This window comes from Humulus lupulus, chromosome 8 (genome assembly GCF_963169125.1).
Source record: "Humulus lupulus chromosome 8, drHumLupu1.1, whole genome shotgun sequence".
Classification (NCBI taxonomy): Eukaryota; Viridiplantae; Streptophyta; class Magnoliopsida; order Rosales; family Cannabaceae; genus Humulus; species Humulus lupulus.
The window spans coordinates 16,056,096-16,077,741 of NC_084800.1; the positions used below are offsets into that span (position 1 = coordinate 16,056,096).

General features: G+C 34.4%; 1 protein-coding gene across 4 annotated transcripts in view; it reads right to left on the reverse strand.

Annotated features, from left to right (window-relative positions):
- Window positions 1-17,605: 17,605 nt before the first annotated feature.
- Window positions 17,606-21,646, reverse strand: part of LOC133794792 (probable LRR receptor-like serine/threonine-protein kinase At1g53430) — a 51,466-nt gene continuing 47,425 nt past the window's right edge. For all 4 annotated transcript variants that reach the window (XM_062232198.1, XM_062232199.1, XM_062232200.1 and 1 more), the window contains 9 exons: window positions 21,421-21,631; window positions 20,963-21,206; window positions 20,690-20,849; window positions 20,328-20,577; window positions 19,858-19,979; window positions 19,492-19,705; window positions 18,659-18,899; window positions 18,396-18,555; window positions 17,606-18,307 (listed from right to left, as the gene is read on the reverse strand). In XM_062232198.1, the coding sequence (XP_062088182.1) occupies window positions 18,032-18,307; window positions 18,396-18,555; window positions 18,659-18,899; window positions 19,492-19,705; window positions 19,858-19,979; window positions 20,328-20,577; window positions 20,690-20,849; window positions 20,963-21,206; window positions 21,421-21,631 (1,878 nt within the window). In that variant the 3' untranslated portion in view covers window positions 17,606-18,031. The remainder of the gene's footprint in view (window positions 18,308-18,395; window positions 18,556-18,658; window positions 18,900-19,491; window positions 19,706-19,857; window positions 19,980-20,327; window positions 20,578-20,689; window positions 20,850-20,962; window positions 21,207-21,420; window positions 21,632-21,646) is intronic.

Genomic DNA, 21,646 nt, shown 5'->3' on the forward strand with positions numbered 1-21,646 from the left:
CCTTAAAGTCATTTGGATGACTTGGCAGCTTGATGACCGCCGCCGTATTTGGAAAACGGGTTAAATAGTAAAACCCGTCACCTCGCCCCCGCTGATCCGGGCTAGCTTTGAGGCAAAAGAAATATAAAATATCAGCAGGAGTAGGGACCTCCCACTCCTGCTTCTTGAACAAGTACCTCAACCCCGCCAGCAGACGGTAGGAGTTGGGGGGGAGCTGAAATGGGGCCAGCCCCACGTAATTCAGAAAGTCGGCGAAGTACTGGTCCAGGGGGAGGAAGGCCCCTGCCTTGAAGTGCTCACCGCTCCAGGCCGCGAACGATTCGTCTAGCGGCGTACAGCTCCGCTCGCCCTCCGCGGCAGGTTGGGCTATGACTGAGGCCTTCCGCAGTGGGAACTTGTGGGTGAGGAAAAGTTTAGTGATCTTCGCCTGGTCGGTCACCTTTGAGACGATCCTCTCCGCCTCAAAGAATGCGTCGGGGGCCACCTCGACTTGTCTCTCCATGGCCGGGCCAAAGTGGGGGATCGGTGAGCTAGGCATCACCGCCTTTCCTTTCTCTTGCTGGGAGATCGAGCTTCCCACGTTCTTCTGAGGCAAGTCCCTTTTTGGAGCCATCTGGTCGCCTATCGAACAAAAGAAAACACTTTAGAAAAGGCGACCCAAGCAGAAGGACGAAGCAATTATTATTTACACGAGCTGAGGTAAGCCCAGCCCGTGGAGAGTGGAACCACGCGGTTCAATGAACACGCGCATATGATCCCAACAGATCCCAGGTTACTCGGAATTCGTGTGTCAGGGGGCTCAGAGTAAAAATTTGCCTTGGGGGGGAAGTTCCAACAGGCAGAACGATGCAAAACCGCTTTTGAAGCGTATCCCCTAAGCTACCTGGTTTTACACCCAAAGTTCCTAAAAATTCTAACCAGAAATTGTTCCTGAAGAAGCATCTTGAAACCCATACTCTAAGGCAATTTCCTACAACAAGTGTGCCTTAGCCTAAAAAGGGCTGTCACCCTCCTACCCTCGCAACCCAGAAAACCCTTGCATGCGACTACAGTAAAAATTCTCACCTAGGCTACAGTGGCATATTTTCAAAATGAACAGGGTCAGAAAACTTACAGTATATAGCTGGATGGAAAACGTGAGTGTTGCGTTGGTAGGAGCCTCGTCAATGCAGTAGCTTCCAAAGCTTTGGAGAAACTCGTGCGCCTGAGCTTCGAGAACAAGGAAAATGGTGGCAGTAGAGTCGAGGGTTTCGTTCTTCTGAAAGTCAGAGAATGAAGAAGGAAAGAGATTTGGGGAAATTTCTGAATGATTGGGTGGTCCGTGCGTAGGATGGCCACCCCCTTTTTATATAAGGGAAGGATCACGTGAAGAAGGCTCTTGGATGACCCTAGTGAGGGATCCGAGGCCTTCCACTCGAAATATGAAACGACGGCTGGGCAATAGGCTAGGCCATTAAATGCGGTTCTCATAAAACGTACCGTCACCACCCATGGCGTTCCATGTATCAGACGCCTGCACAAAAAGTGGAATGTGAAGGGTTGTAGGGAAGTCTAAAAGCCCCTACTGTGGTCTTCTATATATGATGTCATATACCATGAGCAGGAGCTTGGGGGGCAGATGTACGCCCTGGTTTTCCCACGGGCTGATTAGAAGGTCGAGCCTCGGACTAATCAAGGTTAGTCCGAGAACTTCCCCAGGTTAGAGATTTTGTTTTCCAGGTCGTGGCTCATTTAGCTCGAGGTATCCTCAAGAACTCGCCAATGCTGCCCAAGGCTGGGGGAAGGAGTCCTTAAGGCCGAAGGTTGGGTCGGTAAAGCAGCTCGTTGTGCGAGATGATGCTCGTGGATCTCTGATCCTTTGTAAAGTCAACACACGCAAGATAAACGTGCCTATATCTGACATCACGTGTCCGATATCTCCCTGACTTTCCGGGCACGCATCAGGAACGTGCGCATTCAAACACCCACGGCTAGGTTGGGCCGTGCGGCCCATTATCTCCTTACATACTGATTAGACCACACTTATGTGTCAGGTTTAGGAATTAATCATAAATGTTACAGAGTTGATATGACCAATGGTAAGGTCACGATATGACCTCCCTACCAACTTCCAGGTGCATTCTCCTATAAATATGGGGACCCTGGGAGTTGATAGGGGTTGGAAAAAATAGTCTCTGAAGAGCCATATACTTTGTAAACCAAATACCCAGAATACATCAATAATATTGACTAGTGGAGTAGAAGGATTTTAACCTTTGAACCACTTAAAAAACGTGTCTTGAGTCACATAGTTCATTCTCTAAGATTTCATATCTGTGACGGTTCTACTTTCAGCACTAATCCCTTTCTCTTTTTCTCTTAATTACCTGTTGGCGAAGAACCGCGTCAACAATATTAATATAAATTCAAATATTATAAAATACTATGATAATATTACTAGATATTTAATAATTATATTAATATAAATTAAAATATTATAAAATATCAATATTATAATAATATATAATATATAATCTTAATTTTTATTAAATTTTTTATTTTTATATTTGAAAAAACATCTTATTTTTAATTACTTAATCTAACTAATATAAATATATATTCATATTAAATAACAATAAAAAGATTATAAATACAATATACATGTGTCGTGTGTATAAATAATGTGACTGTGTAATTTAAAAGAATATCATATTTTTAAAAAAAATATATAAATAATATTTTGGTATAATTTTTTTAATATATATATTTATATTATTCTTTTATATATAATATTATTTATTTATTTAAAATTTATATCACAATCATACAAATTTAACAAGAATATTCTAAATAAAAATAAGTAAATATGAATTGCTTATCCGCTCAAAATGTGTAATACTCTAAATTAATAAACAATAATTATTTAAATTCTTTAAAGAGAGTGTTATGTGGTGGAATAGACGAGACAAATTTAATGACGACGAAAATCTTACATCCGGCCGGCAATGCCTTTAATAGACGAGATAAGAAAAAATGTCTACGATAATTACATGCGGCGATGCCTTTTTTAGAAAGTCATATTCCACGTGCAAGTGAGTGAGTGAGTGCGATCTTTTAATTTCCACTATTGTACCTTTACTATAATTATCCCTATCATTAAAGTGGCTTTAAAATAGTGATAAGAACAATGATGCTTTAGAACAATGATAGTTGAGGCCCTAGTAGATAGGATTGAAGATTTATTCTTTATTCTTTATTCTTCCGTACGTATAGTTATTAGTATTTTGATCAATATGCATTGCATTATTACGAATTTTATAATTATTCTTCTATATCAGTTGTTCTCGAATTATAAATAATTACAGAAAATCGTCCAAACATACACTTTACATTACAATGTAAGTTCTTGTCGCGGAATTTCTCATAATATTTATTATATCACACAAAATCTTATGTTTCATAATTACACTTCAAATTATGTATGATCGACCAATAATTATGATTAAAATTGACCGCACAGTCAAAACAATTTTGTTATTCCTCTCACTTTTTTTTTTCTTTATGAAAATTTTTGTTGTCTAAATATGTTCATATTAAAATTTATATATAATAATTTTGTTTTAGATATAGTTTGAGAGTTTATTTTATTTAATATAAAAATTATCATTTTTACTTTTATTATTAAGACTCGGATATATTGGAAGATTGATTCCCCTAATTTCTATCAAATACAAAAGTGACAATTATAAATAAAAAGTTGGAATGGATGACAATTATTGACTGGAAATAAAAGTGAAATGAAAAAGATCATATATAGGTCAGATTCGACTTAACTAATAATGTGTATCGTAAAATCGAATAGAGCGGCTTTCAATTCGAATGGACAAAGAGAACTCATAAAATTCGAAAAACCTCGTGCTTCTGCCGGATTAAAAATTATTTTTATTATATGTATTTTTTTTTTCTAGTTTAATTTATAAGAATATAGGGACGACTGCTCTAATACCACTTAACGCAGCATATTGGACAACTTTCTCTATCATTGATCAGACTGACTTATTGATCAGAAATGTTAGAAAAAGAATCCTCGAGCTGGCAGCAGGAAAACAACAAGTTGCTGCATTGATAGATTGATCAAAATTAGATTTTTTTCCCGGTACAATAATACTAAGGGTATGATTAACATTATATAATTGTCAAATAATGAGAGTATAGTTTTAAAAGAGAATTACTAAATAGCACCCTAAGTGTGCCCATCATTTTATATCTATCTTATGCCACGTTTTAAGGAGTTGGCCACTCTAAGATGCCTTAGCTTCTATTTGTACACTTTTTTTTTTCTTCTTCTACTTCTTACCTCTTTTTTATTACACTCTTCATTAAATTTAATTTTTTTTCTAAACATCTTTCTAATTTTTATTTTGTACAAAATTGCTCTTTTGTAAAGAAATTTAAATAAAATCTTTCTACACCCAAAGTTTATTAAAAGAGTAAAAAACGTTGGTACGTTTCGATATTAAAAAAAATCACTTGCAAAATTTAATTTTTATTCTCTTAAACACAAAATATGAATAGGTAAAAGTTAAGTAAAAAAATAAGTCATAAAAAAATTGGTAAATTACGTGTTGACACTGTTTTTCGTCTACTTGAGAACATAAGAGAATGAATTCAAGAATAGAGATATGATAAAATAAAATAGCACCTTTCGACATCAAAAAAATGACCTACGTCAACTTAATAAATTTTATTGATATTTAAGCTTGAAGAACCATATTTTTCAGCGAACTTACGTAGCCGGTTATTCTACAGTCCTCCTTCACTTTGATATTACATAAGGACTTGTTTATACAATATTGAAGTTCCGACATTATGAATTGTCTCTCCCTATTTGTATCTCATCTTCTCTTATTTATAGTGAGGAGTTTAAGATTACATATAAATCATGGGCCCAAGCAATTGGGCTTGGCCCGTAAATAATACATTACAACATTATAATAACACAATATAGTTGTGTTTTGATAAATGACGATTCTGTACTCATTTGCTAATTTTGTTAGCGTAGACTGCCTGTCTCGAAAGAACATGCATAAAATAACCAAGAGACACGAACACATGTGTAACGCCCTGGATAGCCAAGACCGCTACACTGTGTACTTATAAAGGTGCAGGACTCACTAATCAAGTCATTTAATTAAAAATATGTCACTAACCATGAATGTGCTAGGGTTAAAAAGGGTTTTGGTCCACTACTACAAATATAGGGTTTCTCTGCGCTTTTTTTTTCAATCTAAAATAAAAAGCGCAGAGAAAAGGATTGAAGGACACTTAGGAACTTTGTTACTGCGGTTTTTTTTAAAAACGCAATGTAAAGTAGGAAAAGTGAGAGAAAAATGAAGAGAAAAGTTGCACTACTTTTCTCCGCGGTTTTATTGAAAAAACCGCAGAGAAAAGTAGTGTAATTTTTCAAACTTTTACCAAGCATAACTTTGTGCTCGGTTGTCCGTTTTGATTGTTTTTTTTTTTAACTTTGATATTTTTTCGAGATCTATCCAAATAAAAGACTATTTTCTTTGGATAGATCTCGAAAAAAATATCAAAGTTAAAAAAAAAAAAAATCAAAACGGACAACCGAGCAAAAAGTTATGCTTGGTAAAAGTTTTGAAAAATTACACTACTTTTCTCTGCGGTTTTTTCAATAAAACCGCGGAGAAAGGTTCCAGACCTATATATAAACTAATTCTTCCCCACAGGGTTCGTAAACCTACTTCATTTCGCGAAAAAACTTCTTCAACAGCGGCGGTACGTCTTTCAACCTTCATCTTACTATTTTTTTTTCATCTTTTTTAGCTAAATCTTAGTTAAAAACTGAAGTTGATGCTTGATATTTGTCTATTTTCAGGTTTTTGGTAGTAAAAATGGTTAGGATTTGGTCGAAAAATTGTCCACTTTCACTGTATTTTTGGGCATGCATTGTGTTCTTGAGCTTCAAAATAGGTATTGATCTATATATCTTTGTTTGTATAGTTTTTTTTTTCATCATTATTTTTAGAGTTTATTTTGTGTGAAATAGACAAATAGAAATCAAAATTTTGAGAGGTTTTTCATAAATCATTAATTTGGTTGCTGAATTTTTTTTCTTCAGATTTTTCGGTGACAAAACCTGAAAATTTTGTTTTTTTTTCTTCTTCAGGTTTTCAGGTTTCTTTTGTATGCAGCTAGATAGATCTCGAAAAAATACCCAAGTTAAAAATAAAAAACACCAAAAACAGATAACTGAGCACAAAGTTATGCTTCGTCAAAATTTTGAAAAATTACACTACTTTTCTCTGCGGTTTTTTCAATAAAACCGCGGAGAAAAGTCTTTCTTTCTCAGCGGTTGTTTTAAAAAAACTGCGGAGAAAAGTACATCTTTCTCTGCGGTTGACTTACTACAACCGCAGAGAAAAGTGACACTTTTCTCCGCGGTTGGCATACTACTTTTCTCTGCGGTCGAATACACTGCGCTTTTCAATACTCTCGAAAACCGCAGTGTATTGAGTCATTCTAAGGCAAAACAGAAATTTCTGGTCCCCCTGTTCCTGCTTTCCCCTCAATCGTGGCGGCTGAGCAGCTGGTCATGTACATTCAGCTCGCAGAGCTCACCTAGTCAGGGCTGATCGAGTTTGCCCTTGCCTTTACCTGCACCACGTAGCACCCGCGAGCTAAGGCCCAGCACGAAAACATAATATGCATCACAAACAATAATAACAGATGAGTAATCCTTTAAACATGATCAAACACTCAATACTCTTATTAACCACATAGCATGTATTCAGAATCAAAGATGTAACCAAGTATTAATAACAATCAAGTTACATGATAATCATGGTCGAAAACTTAGGCCGCACCCTCTGTTTACCCCACTAACTCAGCCCTGCTTAAACCAAGCTCAGTGCATAATAAGCTGTCCTCGGCTACCAGTGGCCAAGCCACGCCCTGTGCGCTAGTATATCCCTTGGCACTCTTAGACCATTGGTTTACTGTTTACATGGCATAATACCATCCTTTCAAGCATACATATTAGGGAGCCCTTGGTCCCATTTCAAATACACAACCGGGTGCAGTTTTCTTACCTTTAATTTCTACGTTCACTGATTACGAGCGACGTTCCTCGAGCACGATCTGTTTCCCGAGCCCCAGCTTTAACACCTAGTCACAACCAAGGTAATGGATTCCATTAATATTCAAATAAAGGTTTCCAAGTACAATACTAGCTTCCGGGACATCAAATTCCACCAAGCACGGTGGTGAAATCGATCCTGAGCACCCTAGGTTAAGTTTCCGCGCTTAAAATCCCCAAAAGATCAGAAATTCACCTAAGGGATGCGGCCCTTGAAATCTAGCCGCGACCCGCCCCTAAAACAGAGCCCAAGCCCCCTAGTAAGCAGACACGCGCCGCGGCCCTGCCCTATGGCACCGCGGTGCTCTCCTTTGGCCGAGCCTCCCTGGTTCTCTTGCTTCATAGAGTCGCAGTGCTCTAGAACAGAGTCGCGGCCCTACCCTTCGTGCCCAGAAAATCCACCAATTCTAGCATCCTAACCTAATTCAAAACCATCCCAAAGCACCCTAATTCAAAACCCATTAATCACAAAACTTTTAACATGATTCTAACAACATAATCCAACAGAAATCCAGCTTAAAAACCTACTAAAATTCCATTTTGATTTCTGAAACCCAACAACTCAAAACACCAAAACCAGTCATGCAAAACTCAAATTTTAACCTCTAAATTACGATTTGAAACTTACCTCCTTTGCTGAACCACTTCCTTGACAACCTTTGAGCTAAAACCCAAGCACTCAGCTTCAATTCAGCCCTTAAACATCAAAATCATAAACACCTTAATATTTAGCCAAAAACTCAGAGTTCTAACACCCAAAAACACAACTCAACTCTTACCTTAATCTTGGTTTAGTGACCCTTAGTCTGAACTAAGCTAAACCTTCATGAATTCAGCTCAAACACAGAATTTTCCAACTGATTTCCCTTGAATTCCAGTGGTTTCTTGAAAGAGAAAAGAGAAGGAGGAGAAGGAAGAGAATAGCTGAGAATGTTGGTTTGTGTTTTATTCTTTTGCTTTCCATTAACTTAGTCTAATCTTAGCCAGTTAAGCCAATCCCGAGGCTCGGGGTACCGGAAACGTTCTCGAGGGCAAAATGGTAAATTTCCCCAATATTCCCGCCTAAGCTTCCTATCCTCAAATATATATCCATATATTTATTTCCATAACCCGATAGTCTAAATAACTACTCGATATCTAGAATACCCCTGACTTATCCAAAGTCAAATATTAAGCCTCGTTGTGACTTTTCCCGCTATCTAGCACCTTAGGATCGCCTCAAGTCGCACACTGCAAATCTACCCACATAATAATGTGGTTCTCACAGATATAACATTTAACCACATTTACATTCATATAATCATACAAGCATGCTTATCATATAATCATGCATTAATTCAATAAATTCACACCTAAGCCAATTATGTCTTCCCAGCGCACTAATCAAGGCCCTTAAGCCATATTAGTGATTTTGGGTCGTTACAACATGTCTCTGTTAGCGAATTACTATCTTCTTGAGCAAACAAGAGTTGGAGAATATGGATAGGCAACCAAACCCTTTCAGTTAGCGCTTGGTGGTTTACTTCGTGCTTTGCGAGAGAACAGGAATGCAACTAGTCAAGGCTCTGCGATCAGGCATCTCTGTTAGCGTCCTGTAGGCACTCATTAACCAACAGGAACATAAGTCTGTTACAAGGAGACCAAAATCTACTTGTTAGCGTGTGATGGCTTGCCTTGTGCGAACAGAGGTAAAATAACCTCTCTTGTGCAAACATAGATAGAAGAACCTCTCTTGTGCGAACAGAGGTAGAATAACTCATTTTGTGCGAACAGAGGTAGAAGAACATCTCTTGTGCGAATAAAGGTTGAAAAATATGGCTAGACAATCAATTCCCATCTGTTGGTGTTTGGTAGTTTGGTTTGTGCTTTGTGAAAACATGAATGCAATTAGTTCTGTTCATCATCCCTTTATAATTGCTATTCTTTGAAATGTTATTATGCCCAAAATATGGGTATGACATTAAGCTTATGTTTGTAAAAAAATAGAATATATAAGAAATAATTAATTTTTACCATTTATAAATTATTTTGTATTCGTTACTTAATTTATGTGATAAAAATGTGTGCGAAAACATATAAATTTATTGTTAAATAATTAATAAAGATATATTTGTATAAATTTGTAACAAATATATATTTAAAATTAATTAATTAATTAAGAAGGGGTGGAGAGAAAAAATGGGATATGAATAGAAACACCTAATTTTCATTTTTCGAAGATCACATTGATTGCAAGAGCTTGAAGAGCATTAAGTAATCTACTAAAATATATGATTCTCTTGGAATATACTGAAAACAACAAGACTGAAATTGAGAAAGTACATTTAACACTTGAAAGAAAACACCCCAAAAAACCAATTTGAAACAACCTTATTGACAAAAAGGTTATCAGTTGTTTAAATCCCCTTATAAATTTGCTTTGTCTTAATATGTATTACAGCTCAACAAAGTACCAACAAAAGAAACAAGCAATCAAACAGAATCCAGAACTACTCTACCTGAAATACTAACAGAATATAGTTACATCAATTATGAGTCTCAACAAGTCTATATATATAGAAAAAAGGAAAGAGGGTCGGAGATCTTATCAAGTTGTCCCAGATAATTCTTCAAGATTTCTCAAGCCAGCTTCAAGAATCTCCAAGTTTTGAGAGAGAGAGAGCTTTTCTCATGAGGTTTTTTGTACATAAAGAAAAGAGAGAGCATTAGTAAAACAATATTAGAGTGAGAATAAAATATCAGTGAAGAAAGAGATTTTGAGGCTTACCAGTCATCTCTATGTCTTGGAACCTCCATTGTTGTAACAGACGCTTTGATTTAGTGCTAAAGACTGAATTGCAACCCTAAGGCGAGCTCGACAAGAAAGTAGTCCAAATTTTTGGGACGAACCTCGATAATCTCTATGTTGCTCTCTCTATTTCTAATCCCTCTCGTACATGTGTTTGTGTGGTTTTCTCTTATAAAATCTCAAACCTAAGTTTCGCCCTAACAGAGCTTGTTTTTGTAGAGAATGTTTCGAAGGTTGTTCATCTTTTTGCAAAAAGGATATTTTGTGATTAGCTTTTGTTTTAGGGTTTTCATATTACTGTTTTGTTATTTCATGGTTAATTTACAGCCACACACGTATTAGTATTAAAGGTTTGTTTTGAGCATTGCTTGGTTAAGTTGGGTGTGAATTAGTGTAAGGTTAAATTTGTAAAAACCCCACAGTGGTATCAGAGCCAGGTTTGAAAAGAAGATTCAGTTCATAATAGTTACCAAGAATACAAGAAATACTGGAGGAAGCTAATCCTTCAGAGGTTGTATTCAATACATGAGACTTTGTGGATGTTCCATTGAACGATCTAGCAAAATATTCTGATTCTTTAAATAGTTTAATTTTAGATTTGTCTAACAAGAGTAATATTAAGTTTGACATTGATAAGTTTGATGGATCTGGTGATTACAGGATATGGAGGAGAAAGATAAGGTCACTGTTAGCACAACAGAAGCTATTAAGAGTTCTTGAAGATCCTATAAAATGGCCAGAAAATACTTCTAAAATATAGCAAGAAGAATTCTTGGAAACAACTATTGGAAGAATCATTTTTAATCTATTTGATGCGATAATTCAATTGGAGGATAAGGAAGAGACCCTAACCAAGATATGGAAGAAGTTGGAGGAACAGTTTCAACAAAAATAACCAACAAACAAGATTTTTTTGAAGGAAATGATATTTGGGTACAAGATGACTCACACCAAGACTCTTGAACAAAATCTTGATGAGTCCCTAAGGATGCACATTGAGTTAGCAAACTCGGGTGAGAATGAATCCCTAAGTGACGAGAACCAGACCATCATCATACTCAACTCACTTCCAGATGCCTATAGGGAGGTTAAAACATCTATCAAATATGGTAGAACAGAGATCACTCTTGAAGAAGTAATCTCAACTCTCAAATCTAAAGATCTTGAAATGAAAAAAGGAAAGACTCGAGTCATCAAGTGGATAAGTGAATTTTAGTCAAGGTAAGCCTCAACATAAGAAATCTTATCATAATCGGGGCAGGAGTCAACATCGAGGACACTCTAGGCGACCTAATAACAACAGAGGCATATCAAGTTTAAGAGGACCTAATGACCAGAAATGGTGCTACTATTGTGGAAAACCAGTACACTTTAAAGGGGATTGCTATCTCTGGATAAGGAAGAATAAATTCAAAGCAGAAGGACAAGACTCATAAACAAATAAATCAGACTACCATTCATTCAAAAATAAGTCAGAGTAGGCCAATATAAGTAGTGGTTATTGTTAGGTAAACTCATATATGATCTTTATTTATTTTCACGTAGATGTAATATTAAAAAAATTAATATGAGATAACCTAGAACATGTTTCTAAAATTTAATTCAAAGAGAAATAATGATAAGAATACTTACATTATACGCAGCGGAGTGAATGAGTCATTCATTCAGTTTCTCTAAACCTTGTATCATTTCTGTCGCAAGGTATAACAAGAAACTAAACTGATATTCAATTATCTTCACAACCTTCCAAAGTATCCTTAGAATGACCTAGATTAGGGTGGGCAATTCTCAACACATGAGATAGATACAGAGAGAAGAACAATAAGACTTAGAAAATGACTTATGTTTAGAGAGAATCTAAAACCTATCAGAAACTTGTGTTTTAACTTGTCTGGACTTATGCTTTCAACTCTCTCTTAACATTCCTTTTATAGACTCAATTAGGGAATTTATTTAATTAAAACACCAATAAAATAATAGCCAATAATCAACCCTAGGTCTAAATTATCACGGGCTTTAGACCTGTGAAATTTCTCATTTGATTATAAGCCCACTGGACTTAAAATGAAGGTCTGTATTATTTTCTATTGATTTAATTAATTAAATAATTATTTAAATCCTTTACAAAATTAATTATTTATAATTCAAACATTGATTTAAACTTATTTATTAATTTAGATACACACTTATCTTAATTAATAAATCTACCATAATTTCTCTTTTCTTCTCTAAATTACATAACTATGTGAAACTATCCAAAATTGATCTGGTCAACTTTGATAATTCTAATTGATAATCAAATCAATTAATTGAGACTATCTAGATGATTTTATCCAAGGTACAGTGGGGATCATGGGCCTATGAAATCAAGCTCCAATAAGTTATCATAAATCTAACAAATATATTTACTAACTTATTAATTCATCGTGACTCCACTAAAGACTTGGAATTGCACTCTTGAATTCATAGAACGCTCTATAACAAATATAGATACGATATTAATTATCCATTGTTACAACCATAATTGTCACTCAATCCTCTATAAACGGTCTACAATGAGATGGGACTAAAATATTGTTTTACCCCTCATTGTATTTTATGCTTAAAACACTTAGTTCCTTGTAAAAGATATTTCAGTAAACTAATTTAATTACTGAAATGAGATCTCTATCATTTAACACCTTGAACCAAACTAAAAGGAAACCATCGTTTCACTTCTTCATCAGAAGCTATAGATCATGTTCATATCTATGATTAACACTCGCACCCAATTATACTACCGAGTTCCCAAGATGTAAGTATGGGCTAGTCCGTAGGGTAAGCTGGTAACGAACAAATCAAATAACTCAAATAATACAATCAGTTAGAATACTAACCACTTAGAATTGAGATTGAATTGACATATAGTCACCTATATGATATGACTAGAATAGATAATAACAGTTTGTTTACTTATCCTATCAACTGTCAATATCAGTCCAGTCCAATGTAACAAATACATCCGATCTTATTTACTTTGCTAATGTTCTGGAAAGAACATAACACTGTAATGTGTAAGTAGAACATATCATAGATTGACAAGTCAATGTAAATCCTGTGCACTAACTAATTTTAGGATTAACTTATTTTTTAACATATAATCATATTTATATTCCACTGTGATTACGTCACTATAAATACGATTAGCTATATACTCGGGATTTAATAGAAGTTTATATTAAACAAATAATCATGAAAATAAACATGTGAGCAAAGTGATTGACAAAGTCAAAAATGATTTCTATTCTTTTATTGATAACAAATGAGATTACAAAGAAATTGAGTTTTAATAAAGCCATAAAACCCCAACAGTTATGACAGTGGAAAAGTCTATGTCTCAGCTACAACATTCAAAGACGATTGAATACTCAGACTGTACTTTTCACATGACTAACACTAATTTTTTTTTTTTACTGATTTCAGGGAATCAACTAGAGGGAAAGTCATTTTAGGAAGCAACCAATCATGTCAAATAGAAGGATTGGGTACAGTAAGTTTTAAAATGTTTGATGTGGGTGCTGTAAGATCACTAACAGGTGTCAGGTTTGTTCCTAATCTTGCTAGAAATTTGATTTCAATTAGTGTTCTAGATGACATGGGTATTGTGAGTAAAATTGAGGCATGTACAATGAAGCTGAGTAAAGGGGCAATGATTATCATAAAGGGGCACAAACATGGAGGCTTATACTACCTACAAGGAGAACCAATGACTCAATGCAACAATACCTTGACACAAGCAACGAAAGATCAAAAGGCTGTTTTATGGCATAGAACATTGGGGCACATTAGTGAAAAGGGGCTACAAATCCTAAGTGAATAGAACTTGTTTGGCAATGACAGAGTAAGTAAGGTGGACTTATGCGAATCATGTATACTTAGTAAGCATCATCAGCTTAGGTTCAAGACAGGGGCACACAAAACTAAGAAAATTCTAGAATACATCCTAAAAAGACTTCTACTCATGGGGGTGTTCTTATTTTATGTTAATAATAGATGCATATTCTAGGAAAGTTTGGGTGTTTTCACTTAAGCCTAAAAATGAAGTATTTCAGAAGTTTGTCTTTAATGGAAAATCTTACTAATCATAGAGTCAAGACCCTAAGAATTGATAACGGGCTAGAATTTTGTAAATATCAATTTGGTCTATACTGTAGGGAAGCTGAGATTCAAAGACATAGAACAGTTTGGTTAACCCCTAAAAAAATGGGGTTGCTGAGAGAATGAACCGAACATTAATGAACAAAGTAAGATGCTTCATGTTACAATCAGGATTAGCAAAATGTTTTTAGGGAGAGGCTGTACTAACTGCTGCTTATCTAGTCAATATGTGCCCATCTAGTTCTATTGAGTAAACACCCGGGGAAGTTTTGACAGGAAAACCACCTGATCTATCAAGTTTAACGGTATTTGGTTGTGCAGCTTATGCACACCAAAGTGTAGGCAAGCTAGAACCTAGAGCCCTAAAGTGTGTTTTCTTATGCTACCCAGAAGGCACTAATGGATATAGATTATGGGTTAAAGAGAAATATGGACTTAAGACTATACTAAGTGAGGATGTTGTTTTTAATGAAGATGTTTAACCATGCATTACTAACCCTATTTCAAGTGTAGATGCAGGTTTAAACACTAACCATGCAGGTACAATCATAAACTATCATGCATAAATGAATCAACATAAAACAACACAAGCAAAACTAGATTTAATGCAAGCAGAACCTCATCAAAATGAACCAGACCAAGTAAGAACAAATCAAGCAGAACAAATTCATGAGGATAATGCAGGTTAGGTGGAACCTACTCTAGAAGAGAAAGAACCAGCTGAAACATTGACAGACTACCAGCTTATTAGAGACAGAACAAGAAGAATCCCTAAACCGACTCAAAAATTCAATTTTAATGCTTGGGAAGAGGTGTTGACTTGTGCTTTCGTGAGTGTTAATTGGACTAGACAGAACTGAACCTGCTACATATGAGGAAGCTATGAGAGATAAGGATTCTAGGCAGTGGGTCAAAGCTATGAATTAAGAGATGGACGCATTAATCAAGAACAAAACCTGGAAGTTGGTAAATAGACCAAATGGCAAGAATGTGTGTCAAATTTGACACATGTTAAAAGTTGTACCAAATTTATCACAAAATATAACATGTGGCAAATTACTTTTTATATTTAGTTTTTTTGCTATTATAATTAATGTTGTTTATATTATAATATAGGCAAAATATAGTATTCGCTCATTTTTTTAAACAAATTTAATACAAAATTTTCATCCTCTGTTGGAGATGGTGTTGAATGCCGTTCTCTATTCAAGAGCAGTCCAGACCTTGGTACACTACAACAAAAAAGGCCATTTGCGTCAGTTTATAACTGCCACAATTGATTTTTTGCGTCAGTTTGATATGTGACGCAATTGCCCATGACGCAAACCAGAGTGTCATTTGCGTCAGTGGGGCACTGCCACAAACTGGAATTTGTGGCAGTGCCCCACTGACGCAAACGCTTGGCATTTGCGTCTGTGGGGCACTGTCACAAATCTGGCATTTGTGGCAGTGCCCCACTGACGCAAATGACACTCTGGTTTGTGTCAGTGGGGTACTGCCACAAATGTTAAAAATGAGTATTTTTTGCGTCAATTGGGCACTGTCACATAAAGTATTAACCAGGGAAATTGCAAATTTTTATGCCAATTTCCCTGGTCTATTTTGATAAAAAAAAATCAGCACCAAAAACAAAAAAAACAGCAACAGAAACAGAAAAACAACATTATAATTTTTTTTAAACATTTATCTAGAGTTAACATTTGTGATCAAAACTATAAAAGTAATTCAGATATCAAAGTTAATATATGTACTCTTGTGTGTTCTAAATTTCTAAGTATTAAACCTACTTAAACTAAAATTTCCTCACCAACTTGCTCAAATTACTAAATCTTACAAAAAATTGGGCAGCATTTATCTTATTTCTATCATATTTCCCAAAATTTAAATAAACCTATATTCATCACATAAATACAACAAATCAAGTAATCAATCAAACATGCATAATTACAACCTTATATCACCGCAGCACACAGTCCCAGATCTTATCTCCACTATTTTATAATTCGTACATTCTACTAAGTTCAATATCTTAATTATACATTAAGGTTTAAAATATTACCTCTAATATAAAATCCTCCAAAACTTGATCTCACCAACAAAGTTGTCAACAAAATACCTACTCAAATATAACAATAAACAAAAAAATAATAAAAAAGTTAACAAAATATAAAGAAAAATATATTAAAACTATATTGTAACTAAATAAACAATAACGTGCTTAAGAAAAAAATAATTTGTAATATGTACTCATTTATATACTTAAACCCGAAATAAATTTTTTTTTTTAAAAAAGTTAACAAATCACATAAAGAAAAATTGACTATAAATATCCTAAATAAATCAATAATAAAATATAACTTAAAAAAACAAATAATTTTAATATATACATATTTAACCAATTAAACGCAAAATTTAAAAATAAATTTAAAAAGTTAACAAAATATAAACAAAAATTTACTAATAATAATCAAACTAAAAAATTAATAAAATGAAAGTTATACAAAATATATCCGTTAATATATATATACACTCATTTATATAAGTAAATTCGAAATTAAATTAAAATTTTAAAAAAAAGTTAATAAAAATAAAATAACTTATAATAAAAAAATTCTAAAAAAATCAAATATTAAAATGAAAAGTTTAAACATAATCATTAATATAAAACTATCCAAAAATTAAAAAATCTGAAATTATGTCAATTTATAAAAAAAAAATCACAAAAATTAAATTTAAATCACAGAAATTAATAAAATTGCACTTACTTGTGGTAATTGAGCAATGTGGGTTCTTGATGTAGAAAACCCCAAAAAACCAAGAAAGTTTATGGGTTTTCAAACTACAATCTTCAAAAATACAAAATCTATACAAAAAATTAAAAAAAAAACTATATATAAGTTACATAAACATATATAAATCACTATTTTTACATTAAAAGTGAAAAAAAATTTGATAAAAATGTACCTAGGTGAGCAAATGTGGAAGGAGGCGCCGCTGGTTTCTATGGTTTTTCAAGCATTTTCGTTTCTGAACATTAGGTAAATGGGTCTGTACACGGGACGATGAGGGTTTATTTAGGTTATTGGGGCCGTTTGCGTCAGTGGGGCACTGACGGTAACGGTCCGTTTGCGTCAATGGGGCACTGACGCAAACGCTCCATAGTGAAACGCGCGTTTCACCTAGGCGTTTGCATCAGTGCCTCACTGACGCAAATGGGTCGTTACCGTCAGTGCCCCACTGACGCTGTTAACGGCCCGTTTGCGTCAGTGGGGCACTGACACAAACGACCCCATTAAACAGCGTCAGTGTATGTTATGATGCAATTGCCCCATCATTTGTGGCAGTGCCTAACTGTCACAAATGCTAATTTTTGGTCAACAACGTCTGTCAACGGCGTTGACTGACGCGTTTGACTGACACAATTGCCCTTTTTTGTAGTAGTGGTATCAAGAATTGCCAAAACTTGGAGTGTTTATACTCCCACATAATGAAGAAGAAGAATAGGATGACACATAGAGAAAAGAGAAAGTATAGAGAGAGACTAGAGAGTGAACAATTCTGATATTCATTTCATTGATTTCTATCTATTACACCGAAGATCACTATCATATACTATTCAGCCCGCGTACAAGGCTCACAATAAAATACAACACATCAACAATAAGCCTAAGTCCAATTCTATGTGGTCTCCAAGGTGTATCATTGGTACGCAGTAAACACATTTATATACAAACATCACACTTGCAAAACATCTATAGAAAGCCAAGTTCATATATACTTCATAATGTTGATCTATATCTCAGTGATAAAGATTACTACGAATCAAAGTCATCATCTATATTGCTATATTAATTACGTACAGTAATTTAGTGCAACCAGATTAAAATAACTAAATACTAAACATTATAGTGCAGAGGTTCTTTTTGGTTTTTTCTTTCCCTCTTATTATATATCCTTCATTTTAAAAGTTATGCTGATGAATCTGCATCTCTAACAACGTCTTCTGTAAAGTCTTGACTAATTACATCAGCTTCTCGAGAGGCTGCGGGCTCAGAAATCTCTTCGAGGGTCTTCTCATTCATTAGAACACTCACGACTTGAGACATAGTAGGTCTAACGCTAGGCGATATGCTGGTGCATTTCATTGCTAGCTTTAGGACAGTTATCACTTGTTCCCTTTCATTAACGGACAAACTTTTGTCGAGCATATCTAACAGCCTTCCTTTTGAATCTGCTAACCAAACCTGTATTTTTAGATTACCAATAATGCCGTTAGCTTAATAACTCAAGCAAAACCTAAAACCGTTATAATGACATTGCTTAATTAATCACCTCGTCCACAAGAATCTCAAGCTTCTGATTGCTTTTACTGCTTGGGCTGACATTTTTCTTTTTACAAACAGTTTCAAGTAGAATCACCCCAAATCCATAGACGTCATATTTAAAACTTGATTGCTTTCCAATCATTGGGTACTCTGGCGCCATATATCCACTGTACACAAATCAACCAAAGATGGTAATTAATTTATTAAAAATGGAAAATATTTGAACTAGAACTTAGGATAGTATATATATGCTTAACCACGTTTACTTACTTTGATGCTTCTGTTTTCATGAACCTGAGTAACTGAGTAGAATCATTATCGTTTTCTGCATAAGCACTAGCCAATCCAAAGTCAGATATCTTAGGCTTAAAACTGCCGTCGAGAAGGATATTAGCAGCTTTGATTCCTCTGTGAACAATCTTACACGCATGTAGATACTCCAAACCCTTTGCAATTCCTAGGCACATGTTGAATCTAGTTTCCCAGTCGAGTACGACTATGTTCTTAGGATCTACAATTCATAAATGTTAAGATTCATAAATATGCACTTTTATATATATATATAAATCAGTTTGATCAAAATTATAATGACTTTTATTTTAGATATAATGACTAAGATTTTTTTTTTGGTTATTGCATAGACATATATATATATGTATATATAATGCCATTAATTATTACTAATGGAAAAATACATGCACTATACAAATACGTAGAAGCATCCTATATTTATTAGGTTAATTAAATAAGAATATATTTGAATTGAGGTAGAAAAATAAAATCTATATCATGCTTTATAATTTCATTCCCATGCTAGTAATATGAAAATATAAGCCCTTTACCAGTAAAACTAGTACTATCTAAAGTACACAATATAAATATAGTGAGGGTTGCTATTTAGCATCTTAAAGTTGTCAAACAGCACATGAGGTGACACCCTACGGTTGGTTAGCGATACTTCATAATTAATACTTATTAAATTCAAATTCAAATGTGTGAAACTCTATATTGAATTACACCAATAACAGTATGTCTCCTCCTTCATGTTGTTGGACACTAGTAGTGCCTTTGTAGATAAAGAAAAAAAGGGATTAAATGCTTACCGAACAAGGCATCAGCTAGAGATTTATTTTCCATGTATTCATAAATAAGAAAGCACAAGCCTTCTTTTAGGTGAAAATCAAAGAGCCGAGCAAGATTGTCATGCCCCAAACTTTGGAAATTACAAATTTCTTTTTCTAGTTTGTCAATTCCTTCATTTGAAAGTGTGGAAAGCTTCTTCACAGCAACAACATAATTATCACGTGGCAGGATGGCCTGTGTATATGCATCAATCAAAATATTGGGTCAAAATCCCGATCACTATGTATGTATATAGCTATATATATATTATAGAAATAGAAACTATATATATCTCTTCAACACTAATTTTTAGTAGGAAATTAATAAAGATGTTGTAATATAACTACCTTATAAACTGTCCCGAAACCTCCTTTACCGATCTTCATTGTTTTGCTAAACATTTGAGTTGCATCTATTAATTCTTTGAGGGTGACAGTTCTTTCTCCTTCATCACTTACTTTTATATTCCCTGCAATTTCAAGCCAAACATATAAATTAATGCGTATATAATATATGTATATACATAATACATATAGAATACAAATATTACTGAATGTCCTTTTTTGTACGATATATCAGAAACCATACTTTGGCAATCATCTACAGACTACACATACTCACATAACAAGTCAGTGATAGATGTTAGTACAAATCAAACATCGATTTCAATTACATTAATTCAGTTGGTCATGCCACCAGATTTATATAACTAAATCACCAATCATTAATGCGGTGCAATTATTATTATTTTTGTTGTTTCTTTTTCCCCTCTTATACCTCTCTCTCTCTCTTAGAAAAAAAATCATTTATATATTACCATTAAAGTCGTCTTCCGCAAAGTCTTCATATTTAAATATATCATCTTCTTCAAAAATCTCTTCAAGGGTCTTCTTATTCATTAGAACACTCACAACTTGAGACATGGTGGGTCTAACACCAGGAGATATATTGGTGCACATCATTGCTAGCTTTAGGACAGTAATGACTTGTTTTGTGTCATAAATGTTGTCCATACTACTGTCTGGCATATCTTTCAGCAGAGTTCCTTTTTTTTCTGTTACGCGAACCTGTATCATAGATTCATCAACAATGTCATTAGCTTAATTAGAACTCTAGCTAAATAATTAGCTAGAGCAAATTAAACGCAAATTCCTTTACAAAGTTAATTTGATCAATTACCTGGTCCACAAGAATCTCAATCTCTTGATTATTTTTCCTGCTTGGACTTACATTTTTCTTCCCACAGACAATTTCAAGTAGAACTACCCCAAATGCGTATACATCATATTTTTCAGTTAATTCCGTTCCTTTCGCTGTGTACTCTGGCGCCATATAACCACTATATATATATATATATATACGTATCACAACGAAAAGGATAATGAGAAGAGCTATTGGGAGTAGCTAGTTCGAGTACGTAGTATAAGTGATCATAAATATATATATACTTACTTTGATGCTTCTTCCATTACCCGTCGAAATTGAATAGCATTATCACTTTCTGTAGAAGTTCTTGCCAACCCAAAGTCTGAGATCTTAGGCTTAAAAGTTCCATCAAGAAGGATATTAGCAGCTTTAATTCCCCTGTGAACCATCTTCAGTCTTGGAAGCTCATGTAGATACTTCAAACCCTTGGCAATTCCTAGGCAAATGTCGAATCTTGTTTTCCACTCAAGTTGGACTTTTCTTGTTGGGCCTACACATCATCCACAAGCTAGCACAATTGTTACTATCTCAGCAATAAGTACTTTAATAATTTTCATTTCTAACTTTTTGAAATCATCTAAAACTAGATCAAATCTAATTATCACAACCAAATTGTATTCATTTATGATTCTTAACAGAAGAAAAAAAAAACTGCGAGCACTATAATTATCTAATTAGCAAGAGGTTATGAAAATAAATCTTACCAAGCAAAGCATCTTCCAGGGATTTATTTTCCATGTATTCATATACAAGAAAACACAAGTCTTTTCCTACATGAATATCAAACAGCCGAACAAGGTTTTCATGCTTCAAATTTTGGATGTTAACAATTTCGTTGTTCAATTTTTGGATTCCTTCTTCGGATAGAGTGGAAAGCTTTTTCACAGCAACATTGTGGTTATCAGACAGTTCAGCCTACGCCATCCCATC